Consider the following 25316-nt stretch of genomic DNA (forward strand, 5'->3'; position numbering starts at 1 on the left):
GCTGCTCCTAGCTTGGTGTCATCTGCAGACTTACTGATGCTGGACTCAATCCCCTCATCCAGATCATCACTAAAGATGTTGAACTGGACCGGGCCCAGCACTGATGCTTGGGGAACACCACTGGTGCCAGCTGCCAGCTGGGTGTGGCACCATTCACCACCACTCTCTGGGCTCTGCCATCTAGCCAGTTTTTGGCCCATATCAGAGCGAATCTATCCAAGCCAGGAGCTGCCAGCTTGTCCAGGAGCTTGTGGCAGACAGTGTCCAAGGCTTTGCTGAAGTCCAGGTGGACTCCATCCACAGCCTTCCCCACATTCACCAGGCAGGGAACCTGATCATAAAAGGAATGAGTTTTCATTCACCTTCTTCATCGTGCTGCAACAGCCCCACGTGTCTGAAGGAGATGCAATGGTTTTAATTCTCCTTCCTCACTTTTCAGGATGACCTCTTCAGGAAAGATATCATCCTGCCTTATCTACTCCAGGCCTGGCACGGGAAGCTTCCTGCACAGGCAGTCCTGACACTGGAGCTTTTCCCGTGAGCCTACATAGCTTACATGCGTGCAGCACAGGTGTGACGACGTTTGGGGCAGGCTGCAGCAACAGCATTCAGCTGTGCAAGCAAATGCATTGCTTCCTCCAGTTCTGCAGCCTCCTGAATCTGACCTTGGAATCCTTGGGCTCCCCAGCTGAAGAGGGACAGGGATATGCTGGCGAAGGTCCAGAAGAGGGCTATGAGGATGATGAGGGGACTGGAGCACTGTCTCAGAAGGAGTGGCTGAGGGACCTGGGACTTTGTAGTCTGAAGAAGAGAAGACTCAGAGGAGACGTAATAAATGTCTACACATCTCAGAGGGCTGGGGGTCAGGAGGGGGGGACAGGCTCTGCTCACTTGCTGCCTGTGATAGGAGAAGGAGCAACGGACATAAGCTGCAGCACAGGACGTTCCAGCTCAACGCAAGGGGAAACTTCTTGCCTGGAAGGGTCCCAGAGCCTGGCACAGGCTGCCCAGAGAGGTTGTGGAGTCTCCTTCTGTGGAGCCTTTCCAGGCCTGTCTGGATGTGTTCCTGTGTGACCTGAGCTGGATTGTGTGGTGCTGCTCTGGCAGGGAGGTTGCACTCGGTGATCTCTTTGGGTCCCTTCCAACCCCTGACATCCTGAGAGCCTGTGATACAGGCACTGTTCAGACACCCAAAGCAGTAATGACAAATTTAGTACATTTGCCTCTCCTTTTTTTTGCCTTTTTTTTTCTTCTAGCCACTTCAGGTGATCTGTACCAGTTTAGCTGCTCCGTGACCTCCCCCCAGATTTCATTGTCTCCTGAGTGAGGATGTCTGAGTGCCTGCAGACCTGGCCTGAGCCACGGCAAGGCCACGACTCCCGCACCGGGAGTCCGGCGGGCAGCTCCCGCTGCCGCCTCCTTGCAGCGCCCCAAGGACAGCACATTTCGTGCAGGGGAAGAGATTTGCTCCCTGGGCTACAGCCCAGGGAGACCTGAGAAACATGCAGCGCAAGAAATCGAGAGAAGAGAAAGTGAAAGCACATCCCTTATAAACCAGCTTGACCGAGCAAGCAAATCTGATTACCTGCCCTGTGCAACTGTTGTCAGGATGGCTCCGCGGGGCGCGCATCCGTTTGTCACTTCCCTGCGCCCCATCTCCAGGCGGGTGAGTAGGACATGGAACGCATCCCTCGGCAGCCGCCAGCAGCCTGCCTTCTGCCACAGCTCAAACGCCTGCAGAAACGCTCGGGTCTGCTCTCCATCACCCTAACCTCGTTCAAAGCCTCTGCTTTAACTCCGTGGCTTCAGCGTTTGCCAGGTCTGCCCCCATCACAGATACTTGCGCTTGAAGTAGGTGAGGGTGTCCCTCCTCGAGCTCCAGGGTGTGCGGGACCCTGCCTGGGCCAGGATGCTGCTGGAGGGGCGTGCGGCAGAGCGCGGCAGGGTGGCGTAGGCAGAGGGAGAGGTGGAGCGGGGCAGGGGGGTGTAGGTGGAGCGGGACAATGTGTTGAAGGAGGAGCGGGACAAGGAGCTGTAGGGGGGGCGTGAGAGCGAGCCGTAGGCTGTGCGGGACAAGGGGGAGTAGCCCGAGCGCCCCGGGGGGCTCCACGCCGAGCGGGGGGCGACACCCCACGTGCTGTGGGAGCCCGAGCGAGTGGCGGTGTCACCGGAGGGACCCCACTGCGGGCCGCACAGCGAGCGAGAGCCCGGAGTGCCGGCGAGGCGGGAGAGAGGACGAGACGGCGGCGCGCAGAGGGAGCGGGCGGTGGTGGCGGTCAGCGGGCGCGGCGTCGGGGGGCACGGCAGGCAGGCTCCCGGCGAGTCCTCGGCGCAGGCGGCAGGCGAGCTGCTGGGGCGGGCTCCCGTGGTCCCCAGGGAGGCAGAGACGGGGGAGCACAGCGAGTGGGCTGCGGGGGGTCCCACCGGGCGGGGAGCCGGAGAGCACAGCGAGTGGGCTGCGGGGGGTCCCACGGGACGAGGGGCCGGTGAGCACCGCGAGTGGGTTGCGGGGGCGCTCCCCATCTGCAGCCCCGCTGGGGTGGCGCTACGGGCGGCAGAGTGGGGCACCGGAGAGGCCGCTGAGCCTGGGGAGCACATGCCGTGTGCTCCGGGGGTGCTCAGAGGCTGGGAGGGCAGGGTGAGCACTGAGCCGCAGTGAGGCTGGGTGCTGGGAGAGGGTGCAGAGCCGCAGACGACATGCGAGACGGTGGCACCGGGCGCTGGTGCTGGCATGGGGCCGCCTATGGTGTGCACCACTGGAGCGCCCACGGTGTGAGCTGCTGGAGCCGACATGTGGGCAGGGACCGTCTGGGCTGCTGCAGCGGGAGCGGAGCCGGCCATGAAGTGGGTCAGCAAGGCACTCACCGCGTTGTTGGCCGGGACGGACACGGAGTAGGACATGGGCCCCCCGCCGCCTGCAGGCTGCTGTGCGGGGGCAGGACCCGTCTCAAACACCACGTGCGGCATAGGGGCGCACATGGGGTTGGGTGCTGGAGCCGGCACGGAGCCGTACACGGTGGGAGGCATCTGGGTGCAGGCAGCAGAAGGCACAGTCTCGCATATGACACGGAAGCCTGGATCGCATCCCAGGTCAAACCCGGGATTGATGCTGGGGCCGAAGCCTTGGTTGCAGATGGAGCTGCACAAGGGGTGGCCTGCAGGCAGGTAGACGAAGTCGTACACGGGCTGGCCCGCTGCGTTGCAGTTTGGGTTGCACACCGGGATGCAGATGTATTCACACATGGAGTTGAAGGCAGGGTCTGCCGCGGGCACGGGCCCGGAGCCGTTCACGGGGACGGAGCCGTTGTGGCACGCCGGGACCGAGCCGTTCTGGGCGACGGGCAGGACGCCGTTCTGGCCCGCGGAGCAGCACACTTCAGCCTTGGCGCAGCCCTTGCAGTAGGCAAACTTGTGGCATCCCAGGTTGGCCAGGAGGCGGTGGCTGCCGAGCCTGTAAGGTGTGAACTCCACGACGGTCCGTGCTTGCTGGTTGGCAGCCAGTGTTCCCAAACTGGACCAAGAGAAGGAAAACAGTTAGGAACCTGAGCAACTCCCAGATCCACGGAGTGCTCCAAAAGGAGTGAGCACAAGTAGGCCTGATTTGCTAGGGTGAAATGTTATGGCTGTCTTGCTACTCTTGCCTTCCTCCAAGAAAAACCAGAACCCACGTTCTGTGCTGTGAAAAGTGTGGTCACAACTCAAGAGTTGAAGAGCTCCCCTAACTGTGACTGGAAACTCATGGGCGGTGCTCCCTTGAATTCTTAAACGATGTAGAACCTTTCTGCCCCCCCAAAAGATGTATTTTCTGCTTTCCCGTTTCATAGAATCATGGAATGGTTTGGGTTGGAAGGTTGCCTGCTCCACCCCCCCCTGCAGCCAGCACTGATTGGGTTGTCCAGAGACTTGTTGAGTCTGGGCGTGAACATCTCTAAGGACAGGGCCTCAACCTCCCAGCCATGGAATGAGGGCACACAGCCTTAAGCTGTGCTGGGGGAGGTCTAGGCTGGATGTCAGGAGGAAGTTCCTGGCAGAGAGAGTGATTGGCATTGGGATGGGCTGCCCAGGGAGGTGGTGGAGTCACCGTGCCTGCAGGTGTTGAGGCAAAGCCTGGATGAGACAGTGCCACGGTCCAGTTGATTGTCTAGGGCTGGGTGCTAGGTTGGGCTGGCTGAGCTTGGAGCTCTCTTCCAGCCTGCTTGATTCTATGGTTCTATGAACAACATCCTAAATAAAAATACCAGAGCTTCTGTTTTCCACCGAACCTGCTCTGATCTGATGCACCTTAAGCCAAACCCTCAATGTTCTCCCCATTTCAATCATTGATGATCTTACTCAATGGTCATTGGCTCCTTGAATAAACCACAGCCTTCTAATGTCATCACACAGTTCTTCATATCTTCCTGCAGAGGGTTGCAGAAGGAGATCTCCGCGGTGCACGGTACTTTCAGCCTGGGCTGGCTCAGCAGCTAGTCAGAAAATAAACAGGCACAGGTTATGTGTTGCAAGCCTTACAAAATGAACAATGAAGTAAACATGTGGTGAGGAGAAACAAAATAAAGAAAGAAAAAGGAAAGGGAAAAAAAAGAGAAGAATTATTCCTACATGTTTCTTTCACACCTGCTTCTCTCATCTTTGTGCATCCCACTGCGTCCATTTAAAACCACACTGATCTTGCTTAAACAAAAGGGGGGGGGGGGGGAAATTCAGCTTTATCTGCATTGCCAACCTAGGAATCAGTCCATAAGAGTCCCTAAGGCTGTTCCTTAGATCCAAGATGCCACAGCTAAGGTTCTTTACCTTCACAATAACAGGAGGCCTGTTGATCACGACATCCCTGCTCACCATCAGAACTTCTCCGCACTCTGGGTCCGACACTGCCACCACTTTCATGATGTTGTGGTCGCAGAGGTAAGGTCCATATTGAGTGTATGATATACACAGGGGGATTTTTTTCACTGTAAAAAAAAAAAAAAAGGACATTAAAAAAAAAAAAAGAATCTGATTTTCTGGCTAATAGTTCCACTTCCCTGACTCCTATAGTTTAACTGCCACTTACAATGGCTTCACTACACATTAATTTATCACAGCGCCTTTGAAAGCAGCCATGATTTGTCCTGGCTCAGGGGGATGCATTGCTACCAGCAACCAGCTGCACAGTTCCCACTTCATACAACTATACCAGTGCCTTTAAAAGGAGGTTGGGTCTTCGTTGTTGTTGTTGTTATGATTCTGATTCTGCTTCTTCTTCTAATTCTTCTGATTCTGCTTCTGATTTTGATTCTTCTTCTGATTCTGCTTCTTCTGCTTATTCTTCTGATTCTGCTTCTGCTTCATCTGCTACTTCTGCTTCTTCTGCTTCTGATTCTTATGATTTTGCTTCTGATTCTCATTCTTCTGATTTTGATTCTTATTCTAATTCTTCAGGTTCTGGTTCTGCTTCATCTGCTACTTCTGACTCTGATACTTCTAATTCTGCTTTTGCTTATTCTGCTTCTGATTCTTCTGATTGTGCTTCTGATTATCATTCTTCTGATTCTCATTATTGTGACTCATTCTTCTGATTCTGATTCTTCTGGTTCTCATTCTTCTGCTTCTGATTTTGGTTCTTCTGATTGTGCTTCTGATTCTCATTCTTCTGCTTCTCATTCTTCTGCTGCTTCTGATTTTGCTGCTTCTGATTCTCATTCTTCTGACTCTCATTCTTCTCATTTTGATTCTTCTGATTCTTCTGATTCTCATTCTTCTGTTTTTCATTCTTCTGCTTCTGATTTTGTTTCTTCTGATTCTCATTCTTGTGATTCTCATTCTTCTGAGTTCGATTCTTCCTCTGATTGTGCTTCTGATTATCATTCTTCTGATTCTCATTCTTCTGATTCTCATTCTTCTGCTGCTTCTGATTTTGATTCTTCTGATTCTCATTCTTCTCATTTTGAATCTTCTTCTGATTCTTCTGATTCTCATTCTTCTGTTTCTCATTCTTCTGCTTCTGATTTTGATTCTTCTGATTCTCATTCTTGTGATTCTCATTCTTCTGAGTTTGATTCTTCCTCTGATTGTGCTTCTGATTATCATTCTTCTGATTTTGATTCTTCTGATTCTCATTCTTCTGCTGCTTCTGATTTTGCTTCTTCTGATTCTCATTCATCTGATTCTCATTCTTCTCATTTTGATTCTTCTTCTGATTCTTCTGATTCTCATTCTTCTGTTTCTCATTCTTCTGCTTCTGATTTTGATTCTGATTCTCATTCTTGTGATTCTCATTCTTCTGAGTTTGATTCTTCCTCTGATTGTGCTTCTGATTCTCATTCTTCTGATTTTGATTCTTCTGATTCTCATTCTTCTGCTTCTTCTGATTTTGATTCTTCTTCTGGTTGTGCTTCTGATTCTTCTGTTTCTTCTACATATTCTTCTGATAGTGCTTCTGATTCTTCTGTTTCTTCTTCTTCTGATTGTGCTGATTATTTTGCTTCCTCTGATGCCTTTTCTTCTGATTCTGATTCTTCTTTTCATTTCTGATTCTTATTAAAACGTTCCAGCCTCATTCTTAAAGCAATAACTCAGATGTAGGCAAATTAAAGCTTGGTATGATTATCAGGAAATATCACAGCTATGAAATTTTATCTCCTAATGTGCTTTAATCAAAAGGGATAGTTTTTAATTCCAGGAGAAGATACTAACCCTGCAAATGAGTGCTTGTATTTTGATACACCTTTGTAGTCATCATGTCTATCTAGGAATAATATATATATACTCACCATAGTATATCTAGGAGTAATGCATATACTCACCTAGTATATCTAGGAATGATCCTATTACTGCTCAAAACAAGTGTTTTACACTGGCTGCTATCTTCTGGCTCAAGGGAACAATCTGCTTTTCTGATAGGCAGCTACAGCTTTCTCTTTGTGCTGAATGTAGGTTCCAGAGTTGGACTTTGGATGAAAAGAAGCTTTTAAATGATTGTGAGAAGTAAAGGAGGGACTCTGATTGCCCTGCCACTATACATACAGTATTGACACTGTTTAAGTAATCACAGAATGTTAGAGCTTGGAAGGGACCTCCAGAGATCATCGACTCCAACCTCCCTGCCAAAAGCACCACAGGGCAATGCATACAGGCAGGTCTTGAATGTCTGCAGAGAAGGAGACTCCACACCACCTTGGGCTGCCTGTTCCAGTGCTCCATTACCCTCATATAAAGAAGTTGCTCTGTTGGTTAGGGCTGGGTGATAGCTTGGACTGGATGATCTTGGAGGTCTCATCCAGCCTGCTGGATTCTATGAAACCTATGTTCAAGTTTCTGTCCACTGTTCCTTATCTTATTACTGCACACCACAGAAAAAGAGCTTGGCCCCCTGAGATACCTATAGACATTGATCAGGTCCCCTCTGAGCCTTCTCCAGACTAAACAGCCTCAGGGCTCTCAGTCTCTCTTCATCGGGGAGATGCTCAGGTTCCCCAGCCAGCCTCGTGGCTCTCCTAAAGGGCATTTGAGCTGTCAGTATTTCATGCTGTATTCGTTCCAGCTCTCGCCACTGTCAGGAAGCCTTCACTAACCCCAAAAAAACCTCTCTCCTGAAAGGACCAATTCATGTCCTTACCTTCCCTTGGGCCCAAGGTGACATTCACAGTGTCTGTCCAGAACTGATCCATGGGACAGCCGCTGTAGGTGATGATTTGTGCGCACAAATGAAACTTCAGGGTCTTGTTCTCGTTACGCAGATTTTCAAGCAGCCAGTGGAGCTGGACGTCTTCCCCGTACATGGGGCAGTTTGCCATCTTCAACCTCATGTTGACACCAGAGTCACTCAAAAATGGGTTTTTCAGAGCTGATAGTTCCCTCTCAATATGACAGTTGGAAGCGTTGCAGTACCCTGGGTGAATTCTTCTGTAAGCCCTATAAAAGGCTTCTTTGTTTTTCACTGAGCCTGTTGAAGAAGGGACACGAGAATGAAGCTACTGGAGGCACAACAAGTCACATCTCTCCAAATACAGCTCAGGAAATAGCTGTCCTGCTTCTTCCTCAAACCTAGGGGAGTCTCTTACTGTAGAACAAATCCACCAGAGTGTGAAACAAGATAGAGGAGAATAGAAGAGTATCAAATAGAATCGAACAGAATGGAGTAGAGTAGATTGGAATAGAATAGAATAGAACAGAATAGAATAGAATAGAATAGAATAGAATAGAATAGAATAGAATAGAATAGAATAGAATAGAATAGAATAGAATAGAAAAATAGGATAGAATAGAATGGAATAGACTAGAAGAATAGAATGGAATACTATCAGAATAGAATATAGTAGAGTAGGCTAGAATAGAAAAGAAAGAATAGAATAGAATAGAATAGAATAGAATAGAATAGAATAGAATAGAATAGAATAGAATAGAATCAAGTCAAATTGAATAGAATAGCAAAGAAAAAAAAACAGATTAGTATCCTCTCCTCTCCTTGAATCTCCTCTCCTCAAATCTCCTCTCCTTGAATCTCCTCTCCTCAAATCTCATCTCCTCTCCTTGAATCTCCTCTCCTCTCCCGGAGTCTCCTCTCCTCGAATCTCCTCTCCTCTTCTTGAATCTCCTCTCCTTGAATCTCCTCTCCTCTCCCTGAATCTCCTCTCCTAGAATCTCCCCTTCTCTCCTTAAATCTCCTATCTCCTTGAAACTCCTGAACCTGACTCTCCTCTCCTCGAATCTCCTCTCCCATCCCATCCAGAAGTAATTACTCTGTGTTTTGTTTGCATCATCTAAATACATTGAGAAATTCCAGACTCCAGCTCCCAGAAGAGAAGGAATTTTCTCATGTCAAGATGGGCATGGGACAGATTACATTGATATTTCTGTATAATTAGCATTTGCAATGTGATTTAGACCACCTAACGAGCTGCCATCTCACCTAGTTCATACTTGTAAGCCCCGGTGATGTCTTGGAACTGCTCACTGCCGACGCTCTTGGTGATGAGATGCTGCCCGCAGGGCCAAGCGTCGCAGAAGACTTTGGTCTTCTTGGCGTTGTTTTGGGAAAGCCAACCCACATAGTTGGAGTTGACACGAGAAAACATGTGCTGCCCGTCGTAGTCTGAGTCCAGGTCCCCTTCTCTGATGCTTCGGACCCACGTAGGACCGCTGCAAGCCAGCCCTGAGACAATTGGTTGTGAAATCACAGAACCAAGCAGGTTAGAAGAGAGCTCCAAGCTCAGCCAGCCCAACCTAGCACCCAGCCCTGCCCAACCAACCAGACCATGGCACTAAGTGCCCCAGCCAGGCTTGGCAAGAACACCTGCAGGCACGGCCACTCCACCACCTCCCTGGGCAGCCCATTCCAGTGCCAATCACTCTCTCTGCCAACAACTTCCTAACAACATCCAGCCTAGACCTGCCCTGCCACAGCTTGAGGCTGTGTCCCCTTCTGGTACTGGCTGCCTGGCAGCAGAGCCTAACCCCACCTGGCTACAGCCTCCCTGCAGGTAGTTGTAGACAGCAATGAGCTCTGCCCTGAGCCTCCTCTGCTGCAGGCTGCACCCCCCCAGCTCCCTCAGCCTCTCCTCACAGGGCTCTGCTCCAGGCCCTCCCCAGCCTCGCTGCCCTTCTCTCAACACCTTCCAGCACCTCAACAGCTCTCTTGAATCGAGAGGCCCAGAGCTAGACACAGCACTCAAGCTGTGGCCTGAGCACAGGGGCACAAGAACCTCCCTTGTCCTGCTGCCCACACTGCTCCTGAGCCAGCCCAAGATGCCATTGGCTCTGCTGCCCACCTGGGCACTGCTGCCTCCTCTGCAGCTCCTCTCTGCCAGCACCCCCAGGGCCCTCTCTGCCTGCCTGCTCTCAGCCACTCTGGCCCCAGCCTGCAGTGCTGCTTGGGGTTGTTGTGGCCAAAGTGCAGAACCTGCCCTTGGCCTTGTTCAATCTCATCCCCTCGGCCTCTGCCCACCCATCCAGCCTGGCCAGGTCCCTCTGCAGGGCTCTGCTCCGCTCCAACAGCTCCACAGCTGCTCCTAGCTTGGTGACATCTGCAAACTTACTGCTGCTGGACTCAATCACCTGCTCCAGATCGTCAGTAAAGGTACTGAACAGGATCAGGTAGCAGAGAAAACTCAAAGATACGAGCTGATGAAAACAATTACAGTTAGAACAAACAGTTACCTCTGCCTGTTTCCAGAGGCGTTGGATCCAGACACTGCCAATCACCGCAGCACTGGTTTAGGTCCCTGCGAGCCATCCAGGATTCATTCCAGCAGTGATACCTCCTGTAGCATAAAAGACATCTGCTGGATCACCAATTTCAGTGTATGACAAGGGACGAACACTATGTTAGAGAGAACCTTTCCATCAGTGCAAGACTCTCTGTAACACTGTTAATGACATCTGAGGACAGCAGTGCTTTATTTTGTTCCATATCACTCAGACTGGAAATTTGTACCAGAACCCTGCAGTCTTGGTTGCAAAACATTCTTCTGTAGCCCTTTTTTTTCTAGTTGATAACATGCCCCTGCAGTTCTTTTAAGTACTTGATTTTCCTGTTTGGGGTTTATATATCTATATCTATCTATCTATATAGCTATAGATACATAAACCTGGAGGTTATATATATATATATATATATATATATATATATATATATATATATATATATATAAACATTGGTTTTATATATCTATATGTATATGTATCTATCTATCTATAGATATATAAACTTGGATGTTGTATATATATATATAAACATGAAGATTATATATCTGTATCTATATCTATCTGTTAATGTGTCTATATCTACAGATATATAAACTTGGAGCTTATATATATATATATATAAATGTGAGGTTTATGTATCTATAGCTATATAAACTTGGAGTTTTTTTATACATATATATAAATGTGGGGTTTATATATCTATATCTATCTATCTATATAGCTATAGATATATAAACCTGGAGGTTATATATATATAAACATTGGTTTTATATATCTATATGTATATGTATCTATCTATCTATAGATATATAAACTTGGATGTTGTATATATATATATATAAACATGGAGTTTATATATCTATATCTATATCTATCTGTTAATGTGTCTATATCTACATATATATAAACTTGGAGCTTATATATATATATATAAATGTGAGGTTTATATATCTATAGCTATATAAACTTGGAGTTTTTTTATACATATATATAAATGTGGGGTTTATATATCTATATCTATCTGTTTATGTGTCTATATCTACAGATATATAAGCCTGGAGCTTTTATATATATAGATATATAAATGTGAGGTTTATATATCTACAGATATATAAACTTGGAGGTTTTATATATATATATATAAATGTGGGGTTTATATATCTATATATATCTGTATCTATCTATGTATCTATATCTACAGACATATACACTTGGAGGTTTTATGTATATATATGTGGGGGGTTTATATATCTATAGTTATATAAACTTGGAGGTTTTAGATATGTGTAAACAGGGGGTTTATATATCTATATCCATATCTATCTGTTTATGTGTCTATATCTACAGATACATAATCTTAGAGGTTTTATATATATATATATATATATAAATGTGGGGTTCATATATCTATAGATATATAAACCTGGAGGTTTTATATATATATGTATATATATATAAACATGGGGTTTATATATCTATATCTATCTGTCTATATATCTATATCAATATCTATATAAACTTGGAGGTTTTATAAATATATATATAAATATATGTATATAAAAATGTTGGGTTTATATATATGTAGCTCTGTCTATATATCTATAGATATATAAACCTAGAGGTTTTATATTTATATCTATCTATCTATATATATATATAAAAACTTGGAGTTTATATATGTATATATAAACTTGAGGGGGTTATATATATATATATATATATATAAACTTGAGATTTATATATATATATACTTGGAGTGTGTGCATATAGATATATATATATAAATTGGCATTTATATATGCATATATAAATTTGAGGTTTATATATATATAAACTAGGAGTTTTTATATATGTATATATAAACTTGAGGTATGTAAATGTATGTAAATATATATGTGAATTTGGGATTTATATATATATAAACTTGGATGGTTTATATAAATATATATATAAAAAAAACCTTGGGGTTTATATATATGTATATATAAACTTGGGGTATGTAAATATATATATGAATTTGGGGTTTATATATATATAAACTTGAGTGGTTTATATAAATATATATATATAAAAAAACTTGGGGTTTATATATATGTGTATATATATAAACTTAGGGTATGTAAATATATATATGAATTTGGGGTTTATATATATAAACTTGGGTGGCTTATATATATATATACACTTGGGTTTTATATATATGTGTATATATAAACTTGGGGTATGTAAATATATATATATGAATTTGGGGTTTATATATATAAACTTGGGTGATATATATATATACTTGGGTTTTATATATATGTATATATATAAACTTGGGGTATGTAAATATATATATGAATTTGGGGTTTATATATATAAACTTGGGTGGTTTATATAAATATATATATAGAGAGAACCTTGGGGTTTATATATATGTATATATATTAACTTGGGGTATGCAAATATATATATGAATTTAGGGTTTATATATACAAACTTGGGTGGTATATATATATATATATATACTTGGGTTTTATATATATGTATATATATAAACTTGGGGTATGTAAATATATATATGAATTTGGGGTTTATATATATATATACTTGGGTGGTTTATATATTAAAAACTTGGGATTTATATATATATGTATATATAAACTTGTGGTGTATATATATATAAACTTGAGGTATATATATAAAGACTTAGGATTTATATCTATATAAAAACTTGGGATTTATATATATATATATATATATATATAAACATGTGGGTTATGTATATATAAACTTGGTGTATATATATATATATATATATAAACTTAGGGATTATATATGTATATATAAACTTGGGGGTTATAGCTATATAAACCTTGGGATTACCACTTACCATAGCTTGTCTTTACCACACAGGTTCTTCCCAGTACAGTCAAAAACCTCATTGACACCGAGGGGATTCTCAGTTGAGGATGGAAAACAGAAGTTGGTGACCACACGGCTTGGAATTCCCAAACACCTCATCACTGCAAGGGGCAAAACAAATCCATGAGTCCTTGAAAATGGTAATAAATGAAGAAAAACCTTTCACTTATTTCATAAAGAATTATCCTGCAGGCTGTGCTGCCATCCAGAGAGCTCTGGGCACAGAGCTGGGCACAGAGGAACCAAAGGAGGTTCACCAAGGCCAAGTGCAGAGTCCTGCATCTGGGCAGGGATCATAAACTGCAGCAGCACAGGTTGGGAGGTGACTGCTGGAGAGCAGCCCCAAGGAGAGGGACCTGGGGGTGCTGGGGGAGAACATCCCTGGCACAGCAATGTGCTCTGCTGCCCAAGAGGGCCAATGGGATCTTGGGGTGTATTAAGCAGAGTGTGTCCAGCAGAGCCAGGGAGGTTCTCCTGCTGAGACCTCATCTTCAGTACTGCCTTCAGTTTTGGGCTCCCCAGGTGAAGAGGGACAGGGATCTGCTGGAGAGGTTCCAAGGGAGGGCTGTGAGGATGATGAGGGGACTGGAGCACTGCCTGGTGAGGAAAGGCTGAGGGACCTGAGGCTGCTTAGTCTGGAGAAGTCTGAGAGGAGATTTAATACATGTTTATAAGTATCTGAGGGCTGGGGGTCAGGAGTGGGGGGACAGGCTCTGCTCGCTGCTCCCTGGGACAGGACAAGCAGCAATGGATAGAAGCTGCAGCACAGAAGGTTCCATCTCAGCACAAGGGGGAACTTCTTGCCTGGAAGGGTCCCAGAGCCCTGGCACAGGCTGCCCAGAGAGGCTGTGGAGTCTCCTTCTGTGGAGCCTTTCCAGGCCTGTCTGGATGTGTTCCTGTGTGCCCTGAGCTGGGTTGTTTGGTGCTGCTGTGGCAGGGGGGTTGGACTCAATGATCTCCTGGGGATGCTTCCAACCCCTAATCTCCTGTGGTCTTGTGATCCTATAGTCCACTTTACAGGTGGAACATCTCATTGCAGTCTACAACTACCTGAAAGGAGGCTGTAGCCAGATGAGGTTGGGCTCTTCTCCCAAGCTACCAGCAATAGAGCAAGAGGACACAGTCTCGAGTTGTGGCAGGGAGGTCTAGGCTGGATATTAGGAGGAAGTTGTTGGCAAAGAGAGTGATTGGCATTGGAAGGGGCTGCCCAGGGAGGTGGTGGAGTGGCCGTGTCTGGAGGTGTTGCAGCCAAGCCTGGCTGGGGCACTGAGTGCCATGGTCTGGTTGGTTGGGCAGGGCTGGGTGCTAGGTTGGGCTGGGTGAACTTCAGGTCTCTTCCATGCTGCCTGATTCTATGATTCTATGATCCAGTGGGATGTGTCCCTGCTCTCTGCAGAGGGGCTGGACAGGATCATCTTTGCAGTTCCCTTCCAACCCAGTGCAATCTGTACCCAGGTAAGAGCAGACTGAAATCTCAATACCTGTGCACATCACCGCGGCGAGAGCTCCGCAGTACCCATATCGCACAGGTCTGCACCTGCCGTTGTACCACTGCTGAAGAATAGGCACACTTCCATTCCAGGAAAATGGTTTGGTTCCTTTCAGGTAATCATTGTTTTCTGGAATCTTCATGATACTGTTGGTGGTATGGCTGCTTATCTACAAGGAGAAAAGAGAAAACACCTTTTGCAACCAGCTGGCCACAGCTCCACATCCCAGGCGCAGCACAAGATCACCAGTGATTAGTGTCACAAATGAGTTGTTCCTCTGAGTCTGGGTGAAAAAAAGAATTCTCCCTGGCTTAGATTACAGCACAATTTGTTCTTCCACACTGTAATGATCATCCAGAGGTGCCAGACCCCTAGAGCCCTTACCATGTGGTTGACCACCATGCTGACGTGCACGGGATCGTTGCGCCAACAGCGGTCGCGATCGGAGCCGTGATGGTAGCTGGCTCCCATGTCCAGGATCTTCAAGCAGATATCCAGAATCCCTTCTTCAAACTAGGGAAGGAGAAGTTAACACAGGCATCACAGCATTCTGACATTGTGTGCTAGTCTGAGCCTGGCTGGGATACTTTAGTGAGAGGAATTAGATGATAGGCTGAGAAAAGGCAGCAAGGGTCATGGCTACTCTACTCATAGACTTGCTGAGATGTATAAAAGAAGAACATAAACATAGATAGCAGAGTTGCTGTGTGTCTCTGGCTGTTTCTTGATAACAGAAGGCATCATTTATCATTTATGTGCTAGTCTGAGCCTAGCTGGGATATTTTGGTGAGAAGAATTACACTATGGGCTGTGAAAAGGAAACAGTGGTGATGTCTACTGCACTCATAGGCTTGCTGAGCTGTATAAGAACAAGAACACAAACACAGATAACACAGAGTTGCCCTCTGGCTTTGGCTGCCTCCCTTCTCTCTCTAACCTGCTGTCTGTGTGACTAATTCTTCTGCTTCCTAACCCCTCTGGCTGATTCTCCTACGTCACTTTTAACGTAAGGCAAAGTCTGTCCAACCAACCAGACCATGGCACTAAGTGCCCCAGCCAGGCTTGGCAAGAACACCTCCAGCCATGGCCACTCCACCACCTCCTTGGGCAGACCATTCCAATGCCAATCACTCTCTTTGCCAGGAACTTCCTCATCACATCCAGCCTAGACCTGCCCTGGCACAGCTTGAGGCTGTGTCCCCTTCTTCTGCTGCTGGCTGCCTGGCAGCAGAGCCCAACTCCATCTGGCTCCAGCCTCCCTGCAGGCAGTTGCAGGCAGCAATGAGCTCTGCCCTGAGCCTCCTCTGCTGCAGGCTGCACCCCCCCAGCTCCCTCAGCCTCTCCTCATAGGCTTTGTGTTCCAGGCCTTTCACCACCTTTGACACCTTTTAGAGACAAGCCTCCAAAAATTACCTGTCCAAAATGCCAGGGTCGAGATGTAATATGCTTATGAACTCCTTCATAGAGTATGCCATGTTCATTGAGAACATATTCTTCTCTCTGAGCCTGGTTGTCCATGTAGACAGGGTCATCTGGAAAAGATGCAAAGCTATCAGACACATTTCTAGAGCTTCTGTTACCTTCTGCTCCCCCTGGCTGCCTTTTTTCTACCCATTTACTGATGTATATGTTTAAGCAGGTGCTTCTACATTCAAGGGCCTGGGCTCTTTAGACATCCACAGACCATTCCTTTCTTCTTCTAGCTAGATAATATCTTTAATGAGTCTCTCCCTGATGTAGCTTCACTGAAGTATAGAATCATAGAATCAGTCGTGGAAGGGACCACAAGGATCAGCCAGTTCCAACCCCCCTGCCATGCCCAGGGACACCCTACCCTAGAGCAGGCTGCACACAGCCTCAGCCAGCCTGGGCTTAAACACCTCCAGCCATGGGGCCTCAACCACCTCCCTGGGCAACCCATTCCAGCCTCTCACCACTCTCCTGCTCAACAACTTCCTCCTCATCTCCAGTCTGAACCCACTCATCTCCAGCTTTGCTCCCACCTCCCATCTTTGTTTCAGGTACTTGCAGGCAGCAATGAGCTCTGCCCTGAGCCTCCTCTGCTGCAGGCTGCACACCCCCAGCTCCCTCAGCCTCTCCTCACAGGGCTCTGCTCCAGGCCCTCCCCAGCCTTGTTGCCCTTCTCTCAACACCTTCCAGCACCTCAACAGCTCTTTTGAATTGAGTGTCCCAGAACTGGACACAGCACTCAAGGGGTGGCCTGAGCAGTGCTGAGCACAGGGGCACAAGAACCTCCCTTGTCCTGCTGCCCACACTGCTCCTGACACACATTCAGCAGTTTCACTCACCTCTCTGACTGTCACTGGAGTTCTTACCTGCACACCAGGGGTTAAACAGGACATAGAAGTCTCCCAGACACCTCTGATAGGTGTGACCACAAGATGTGATCTGCATGTTGAGGATGTAGCGGCCGAGGCAGGCGTTGGAAGGAGGAAACACGCTGACGTTGATGCATTTTGGCTGATGGACTTTGTAGGAAGCACTCCAGCAGGTCTGATCTAGACATCTGCCCATGGGGAAGGTACATTTGGTCTCGTTGGATTCACAGGGCCGGAGACCTTTTCAAGGAACATAAGCACAGCTTCCATCACACTGAGCCAAGCAGGTGGAGAAGGTATTTGCTTAGCCAGCATTTGCAAGGCAAACCTCCTAGGGTGGATCTCTTTCTCCCTTGTCACTTTGCAGCAGACTGAGAAAACTTTTGTGTGTCAGCAGGACTCCCTGAGTCAGAAGGAAGTGGTCTCCTCAGACAACAGATCACAGAATCACAGCAATATGCAGGCTGGCAAAGCCCTTCAGGATCACCAAGTCCAACCTAGAACCCTACTCTACAAGATGCAGCTTAAACCATCTCCCTAAGCACAACATCCAAACCACCCTGAAACACAGCCAGGCTGGGGGACTCCAGCACCTCCCTGCCCAAAGACAATGGATGAGGCCTTCCACCACCTCCCTGGGCAGCTCATTCCAGTCCCTGACCACTCTCTCCCTGAAAAACCTCCCCAGCCTCAGTTTGAGGCCATTCCCTCTTGTTCTGTCTCCAGTTCCATGTCTTCTCACAAGTGTGAGCAAAGCCCAGCAGCAGCCTCTCCACAATGCCCCTTCGGGTGGTGAGGTCTCAGTTTATCTTCCTCTTCCTCACACTAACCATCCCCAGCTCTTTCAGTCTCTCTTCATCAGATTTATTCTCCAGGCCCTTTGTTGCCCTCCTCTGGACCCACTCCAGCACCTAGAACCATAGAACCAGTCAGGGTTGGAAGGGACCACAAGAATCATCTAGTTCCAACCCCCCTGCCATGCCCAGGCACACCCTGCCCCAGATCAGAGACCTCCACATCTCTCTTGTATTGCGGTGCCCAAAACTGACCATGATGCTCAAGGTGTGGCCCCCCCAAAGCTGATGAATGAGTAGATATTATCTGTCCTTGAAGACTGCCCCCAAAGGGCTGGGAAAGCCTGCAGAGGCTGGGAGTGACTACCTGTCTCCACGGTGAACACAGCCTGGTCCACGGAGTCATCCCACTCGCGGTTCTGGAAGCGAGCGTAGAAGCTGAAGGCTTGGCCTCTCCTGATGATCTGCCTGTCTGTCCCGAAGAAGTGGGTGTTGTGGATTTGGCAGTTGGAAGGGCAGTTCAGGTCAACTTCTCCCAGCTCAATGACTGCAGGATGGAGGAAAAAAAACACAGAGGAGAACTAGACAATCGAGTGGCCATCGAGGTCAGGATGGCAGCAAGGAGGAGATAACAGTGAGAGACAGAGAAGTGTTTCCAACCATTGCTTCAGCAGTCCCTTCCAAACTTCAGCAATGCTGGGACTGAGACCTCACACCCATAAAAACACCCTGACAAGTCCACCACTTCTCCAAGTTGCAGGTGGGAAGTTGTAGAGCTTCTGATTCTCATGGCTGTGCTACAAGTTGCACATCTTTTTTAAGCATTGCTTCTTGCTTTGAAAATCACAGAGTCATAGAATCATAGAATCAGCCAGGCTGGAATTGACCTCCAGGCTCACCCAGTCCAACCTAGCACCCAGCCCTGGCCAACCAACCAGACTTCAGGGAGCTGCAGGCAGCAATGAGCTCTGCCCTGAGCCTCCTCTGCTGTAGGCTGCACACCCCCAGCTCCCTCAGCCTCTCCTCACAGGGCTCTGCTCCAGGCCCCTCCCCAGCCTTGCTGCCCTTCTCTCAACACCTTCCAGCACCTCAACAGCTCTCTTAAATTGAGTGGCCCAGAACTGGACACAGCACTCCAGGGGTGGCCTGAGCAGTGCTGAGCACAGGGGCACAAGAACCTCCCTTGTCCTGCTGCCCACACTGCTCCTGAGCCAGCCCAGGATGCCATTGGCTCTGCTGCCCACCTGGGCACTGCTGCCTCCTCTGCAGCTCCTCTCTCACAGCACCCCCAGGGCCCTCTCTCCCTGCCTGCTCTCAGCCACTCTGGCCCCAGCCTGCAGTGCTGCTTGGGGTTGTTGTGGCCAAAGTGCAGAACCTGCCCTTGGCCTTGTTCAGTCTCATCCCCTTGGCCTCTGCCCACCCATCCAGCCTGGCCAGGTCCCTCTGCAGGGCTCTGCTACCCTCCTAGAGATCCGCACCTGCTCCTAGCTTGGTGTGATGCTCCTAGCTTGTTTCTTTTAAGTGGATCCACCTTTGTTTCTGGGTGGGAAATATTCATCCCCTCTAAATACCAACTCTATTCATCTTATTCCATTCCAGTCGGAGAAGCTGAATTCTTAGGTTGTTCTGTAGGTTTAGCAAGGATCAGCCTTAACCCTTTGCAATTCAAATGACATGGAAGGGTTTGCAGCTCAGTTAGGCCAGTTCCCCAAGCTGCTGAGAACCTGTGGCTCCCATTGTCTGCACTTCAAGCGAAACACCTTGGAAAAGACAGAAGTTGCATGCAAATCAGTAAAACCTGAGGGCTTGCACCCATCCCTCTGGCACCAGCATTGTAATTACCCCCATGAAAGGACTGATAGCCAAGCAGGAGGCCTGAGGGGCTACCAGCTAAGATTTTTGTCAGCCAAGTCACAGCCCTTGGGATCTGTTGTCAGCACTTTTGAGAACTGCACAATTTGGGGATCTTTTCCATCTCCATTAAGTTCCTCAAAAAGGTCTGGCAAACCTTTAATGGCTTAGTGAAATGCAGACTGAGACACCTGCATGAGTCTTAAGCAGCAGTTCTCATAGACTCATAGAATGGGCTGGGTTAAAAGGGACCTCCAAAGGGCAGCCAGCTCAAGTCCCTCTGCAGTCAGCAGGGGCAACCTCATCTAGAACAGGTTGTCCTGAGCACTGCTGAGCTTCACCTTGACTATCTCCAAGGATGGGCTCTCAACTACCTCCCTGGACAACACATTCCTGTGTTCCACTACCCTTACCACCCAATCTGAATCTACCCTTCCCTAGTTTGAAGCCTTTGTCCTTCATCCTATGATTATTAAATCTTGGGGGGGGGTTATTTCTTTATTTCTGCATCTCACCTGGAGTGCCACTTAAGCTTCCCAACACCTACATTTGTGGGTGTTCTACAGGGTTCTACACTTTGCCCACAACAACCCCAAGCAGCGCTACAGGCTGGGGACAGAGTGGCTGAGAGCAGCCAGGCAGAGAGGGCCCTGGGGGTGCTGGGACAGAGGAGCTGAAAGATAAAGCAGCCTGGCCTCAAACACCTCCAGCCATGGGGCCTCAACCACCTCCCTGGGCAACCCATTCCAGCCTCTCACCACTCTCATCACCAACAACTTCCTCCTCACCTCCAGCCTCTCTCTCCCCACCTCCAGCTTTGCTCCATTCCCCCCACTCCTGGCTCTCCCTCATATCCTGAGAAGTCCCTCCCCAGCTTTTCTGTAGCCCACTTCAGACCCTGGAAGGCCACAAGAAGATCACCTGGGAGCCTCCTCTGCTCCAGCCTGCACAGCCCCAACTCTTTCAGGCTGTGCTCACAACAGAGCTGCTGCAGCCTCTCAGCATCCTCCTGGCCCTGCTCTGGACACTCTCCAGCATCTCCACAGCCCTCTTGTCCCAGGGGCTCCAGAGCTGGATGCAGTACTACAGGTGGGATCTCACCAGAGCAGATTAGAGGGGGAGAATCCCCTCCCTGGCCCTGCTGGCCACACTGCTGCTGCTGCAGCCCAGGCTCTGCTTTGCCCTCCAGCCACCCTGAGTAAACCACAGCTGAGTTGGGAGGGTGGGTATGGAAGGATAAAGAACAAACCCCACAAGTAGCGCTTTCTGCTTTGTTTCCCTGCGCCAAACCAATCTCATTTTCCATCTAACCAGTGACATATGGTAATGAATTGGTCATTCAGCTCTTCAGCAAAGATCAGCAGCTGAATGTTGTGCTCAAAACATGCAACACTCTCAACCAGAGCCCAGCAAAACCTGACAAGGCATGAGGTGGTTATTGCTCAGGACCGCATCATGCCTGCTGATAAGAGCAAGTAACAGAACTGAAGCCAAAATTTCCTGTGCTGCTGACAGTTGCCAAGCATAAAGCAAAGAGTTCTGGTTGAGCAGAAGGGATTAGAAGTGCTTACAGCACACATGACAAATGCCTGCGGTCAGGAAGGCTGAAAGCAGCTGGGAGGTCCTCGCCCAGCGTCTGGAGGCGTTTGTGAAGCAAGACGAGCACGCTCCAGCCGCTCCAGCCAGCTGAACCAGAACATCAGGCAGCTGAGATGTTGCATGGTTCCCAGCGAAGCTCTCTGAAGTCAGCCCACAGTTGGCTTATCAGGAATAATTATCACAACTGGATGGCAAAGCAGCTAACAACTGACTTCTCTTCAAAGGCAGCTCAGGGAAAAAAGGGTAGAAGCTAAGCTGTTTCACATCTCTTAGTGTTCTTGGGGTAGAAATTCCACCTCCAACCCCACTCATTGGGCTTTGTCTCCCTCTTCACTGCCTGCCTTCATTCCAGAGAGACTAACTCAGGCATCCCTCGTGCAATAACTGCTTTTAGATTGAGGATACTGCAAACTAGCAAGTCATAGCTTATGCTGGAAGTGAAGAGCCTTCTTTCCATGCCTTTTTGTTCTCCTCAGAGCTGGCTGTGGTTTCACCCAGTTCTTCTCTGGAGCTCCTTCCTTTATACAAGGAAAGGGTTTCTGCTGCCAAAGGGATGTCTTCCTTCCTCACCAAGCCCACAAAGCAAATCTAGAAGCAATCCTTAAACTCTCTTCTGCACAACATCAACAATTTTATGGCACTTCTACACCTCGCCCATCTCATGATTTCCACTTCCAGCAGTGAGTAAAGTTGCAAGCCACTCACCTTCCATTTTCCTTCTACATGCACTGGTATCTGAAGCACAGCAGCGGTCGAGGTACCTGCTCCTCAGCCAGATGCAGGGCAAGGTCTGGCTGAGCTCCTCGGTCGGCCCAACCTAATTTCCTCTCAGTAACATTTATATTCAGAACTAAAAGGCTGTCACACTTATTGCATCAACAAAATACCAGTTTACAAAGAGGCCCCACCCATGTGTCTACTGATGCTCATAAATGATTCATTTCAACTTCCAGCATTATTAAGGAGATACCTGCGGCTGAAGGGAGGGAGAGAACTCAGTACTTCACCTGTAGCATGGTGCTCCCAATGGCCCACACCTTAGAAGCATAGAATCAACCAGGTTGGAAGAGACCTCCAAGCTCATCCAGCCCAACCTAGCACCCAGCCCTAGCCAGTCAACTAGACCATGGCACTAAGTGCCCCAGCCAGGCTTTGCTTGAACACCTAAACTTGCTATGTCTGAGAAATCTTTCAGGACCAGGAGGATTCTAAACACATCTGAGTGCAACACATCACTCTCTTGGCCATAAATCCAAGCACCTACTCTTCCCTTCTGGCTAAACCTCTTCAGTCAGCTACAGGAAAACAATGCAAGACAGCAGACTCTGACTTGAATTTAGCCTCCCTGAATATGATCAGCAGTGGAAATTGTGTTTGTCACCCAAGGAAGAACCCCAGCTTTCAGGAAGTCTTCCTGCCATCCCCTTCAAGTGGAGATCAGAGCCAAATGAATCATACAACCACAGAATGGTCTGGGTTGGGAGGGACCTCCAAAGGCCACCTAGTCCCAGTCATTCTGCAGTAAGCAGGGGCATCCTCAACTAGATCAAGTGGAACAAAGTCTCAGGAACATCCTCAACCAGATCAGGGTGAACAAAGTCTCAGGGGCATCCTCAAACTAGATCAGGGTGAACAAAGTCTCAGGAACATCCTCAAACTAGATCAGGGTGAACAAAGTCTCAGGGGCATCTTCAACTAGATCAGGGTGAACAAAGTCTCAGGGGCATCCTCAAACTAGATCAGGGTGAACAAAGTCTCAGGAACATCCTCAAACTAGATCAGGGTGAACAAAGTCTCAGGGGCATCTTCAACTAGATCAGGGTGAACAAAGTCTCAGGGGCATCTTCAACTAGATCAGGGTGAACAAAGTCTCAGGGGCATCCTCAGCCAGATCAGGGTGAACAAAGTCTCAGGGGCATCCTCAACTAGATCAGGGTGAACAAAGTCTCAGGGGCATCCTCAATTAGATCAAGTTGAACAAAGTCTCAGGGGCATCCTCAATTAGATCAAGTTGAACAAAGTCTCAGGAACATCCTCAACTAGATCAGGGTGAACAAAGTCTCAGGGGCATCTTCAACTAGATCAGGGTGAACAAAGTCTCAGAGGCATCTTCAACTAGATCAGGGTGAACAAAGTCTCGGCACATCCTCAACTAGATCAGGGTGAACAAAGTCTCAGGGGCATCCTCAACTAGATCAGGGTGAACAAAGTCTCAGGGGCATCTTCAACTAGATCAGGGTGAACAAAGTCTCAGGGGCACCCTCAACTAGATCAGGGTGAACAAAGTCTCAGGGGCATCCTCAACTAGATTAGGGTGAACAAAGTCTCAGGGGCATCTTCAACTAGATCAGGGTGAACAAAGTCTCAGGGGCATCCTCAACTAGATCAGGGTGAACAAAGTCTCAGGGGCATCCTCAGCTAGATCAGGGTGAACAAAGTCTCCCAGCTAAACTGCAAAAGAAGCAGAGGAGATGCACTCAGTGCTCTTTTTTTGAAGTTGACAGCAAAATGTCACCTAAAACTTGCAGAATTCACTCACACCTTGTGTGCATCTCTGTTCTAGCACACACTCAGTTTTGCAGCTTATATTCACAGAATCACGGAGTCAGGCAGGTTGGAAGAGACCTCCAAGCCCATCCATTCCAACCTAGCACCCAGCCCTATCTAATCAGCCAGACCATGACACTAAGAGCCTCATCCAGGCTTTTCTTGACCACCTTCAGAGACAGAGACTCTACCACCACCCTGGGCAACTCATTCCAGCCTCTCACCACTCTCATGCTCAACAACTTCCTCCTCACATCCACTCTGACTCTCCCCACCTCCAGCTTTGCTCCATTCCCCCCAGTCCTGTCACTACCTGACAGCCTACAAAGCCCCTCCCCAGCTTTCTTGTAGCCCCCTTAAGATGCTGAAAGGCCACAATAAGGTCACCTTGGAGCCTTCTCCTCTCCTGACCGAACAACCCCAACTCCCTTAGTCTCTCCTCATAGCAGAGCAGCTCCAGCCCTCTGTTCATCCTCATGGCCCTATTACTTCACATTCCTGCTCCTACAACTGTGCAAATAATTGGAGACTTTCCCAATAAGAACAGAAAACATCTAAATGTATTTAAACCTCTAGAACACATCCAGAGAAGGGTGATCAGAAGGCTGAAGCTCCTCTCCTATGAGGACAGGCTGACAATCATAGAATCAGTCAAGGTTGGAAGGGCCCACAAGGATCATCTAGTTCCAACCCCCCTGCCATGCCCAGGGACACCCTACCCTAGAGCAGGCTGGCCTGGCCTTAAACAGAGAGTGTTGGGGTTGTTCAGTCAGGAGAGGAGAAGTCTCCAAGGTGACCTTCTTGTGGCCTTTCAGTATCTTCAAGGGGCTACAGGAAAGCTGGGGAAGAGTGCTTTAGGTTGTCAGGTAGTGATAGGACTGGGGGGAATGGGTCCAAGCCACAAGTGGGTAGATTCAGATTGAATGTTAGGAAGTTGTTCAGCATGAGGGTGGTGAAGACTGGCACAGATGGTGGAAGCCTCATCCCTGGATGCTTTTAAGGCCAGGCTGGATATGGCTCTGGGCAACCTGACCTATTGTGAGGTGTCCCTGCCCATAGCAGGGGGGTTAGAAGTGGATGATCCTTGTGGTCCCTTCCAACCTGTGATTTTAACCAATAAAAGGTTCTTATGTTCCCTAAGTTTCAGGCATATTTAATGCAGTCAAGCAAGACAACCACAGCAGCATTCTCTCTGCACACTCAGTGATGAGGACACAAATGGGCAAACTTCCTCAGCCAAAACCAGAATGAGTATTTGCAACAGTTGCCTCCTAGCCTCTTTTACACCTCTATGCCAAGCTTGAGTCCATAAAATGTGCTTTAAATCCCTCTAAGTTATCCTATATTGAATTAAAGGCGGGGGGGGGAATCATAGAATCATAGAATCAACCAGGTTGGAAGAGCCCTCCAAGATCATCCAGTCCAAGCTGTCACCCAAATCAAACAAAAAAATCCCCACAACAACAACAAAAAAGGAACCACTGCCCCAACAAATCACTCACTGACACAGAAAGAAGACAACAACATCAGTGAAGTGGTTTGCATAACTGCCTGGGTTCTGGACAGTTTAACTAATCAGCAAAGTAACTTAGTCAGCATAA

The 25316-nt window shown here is 47.9% G+C and overlaps 1 protein-coding gene across 1 annotated transcript; it reads right to left on the bottom strand.

Moving 5' to 3' along the window:
- Positions 1-1488: 1488 nt before the first annotated feature.
- On the bottom strand, positions 1489-21933 carry LOC135179045 (protein-glutamine gamma-glutamyltransferase 5-like). The gene is made up of 13 exons (XM_064150426.1): positions 21874-21933; positions 18086-18265; positions 16922-17164; positions 15999-16117; positions 14970-15098; positions 14577-14754; positions 13064-13196; positions 10141-10244; positions 8894-9136; positions 7601-7927; positions 4798-4955; positions 4333-4466; positions 1489-3511 (listed from the first exon to the last, which is right to left on the bottom strand). Exons 1-13 carry the CDS (start codon positions 21878-21880, stop codon positions 1831-1833), a joined length of 3636 nt encoding a protein of 1211 aa, XP_064006496.1. The 5' UTR covers positions 21881-21933; the 3' UTR covers positions 1489-1830.
- Between the last annotated feature and the right edge of the window lie 3383 nt (positions 21934-25316).

The sequence above is a fragment of the Pogoniulus pusillus genome, chromosome 10 (genome assembly GCF_015220805.1).
Source record: "Pogoniulus pusillus isolate bPogPus1 chromosome 10, bPogPus1.pri, whole genome shotgun sequence".
NCBI lineage: Eukaryota > Metazoa > Chordata > Aves > Piciformes > Lybiidae > Pogoniulus > Pogoniulus pusillus.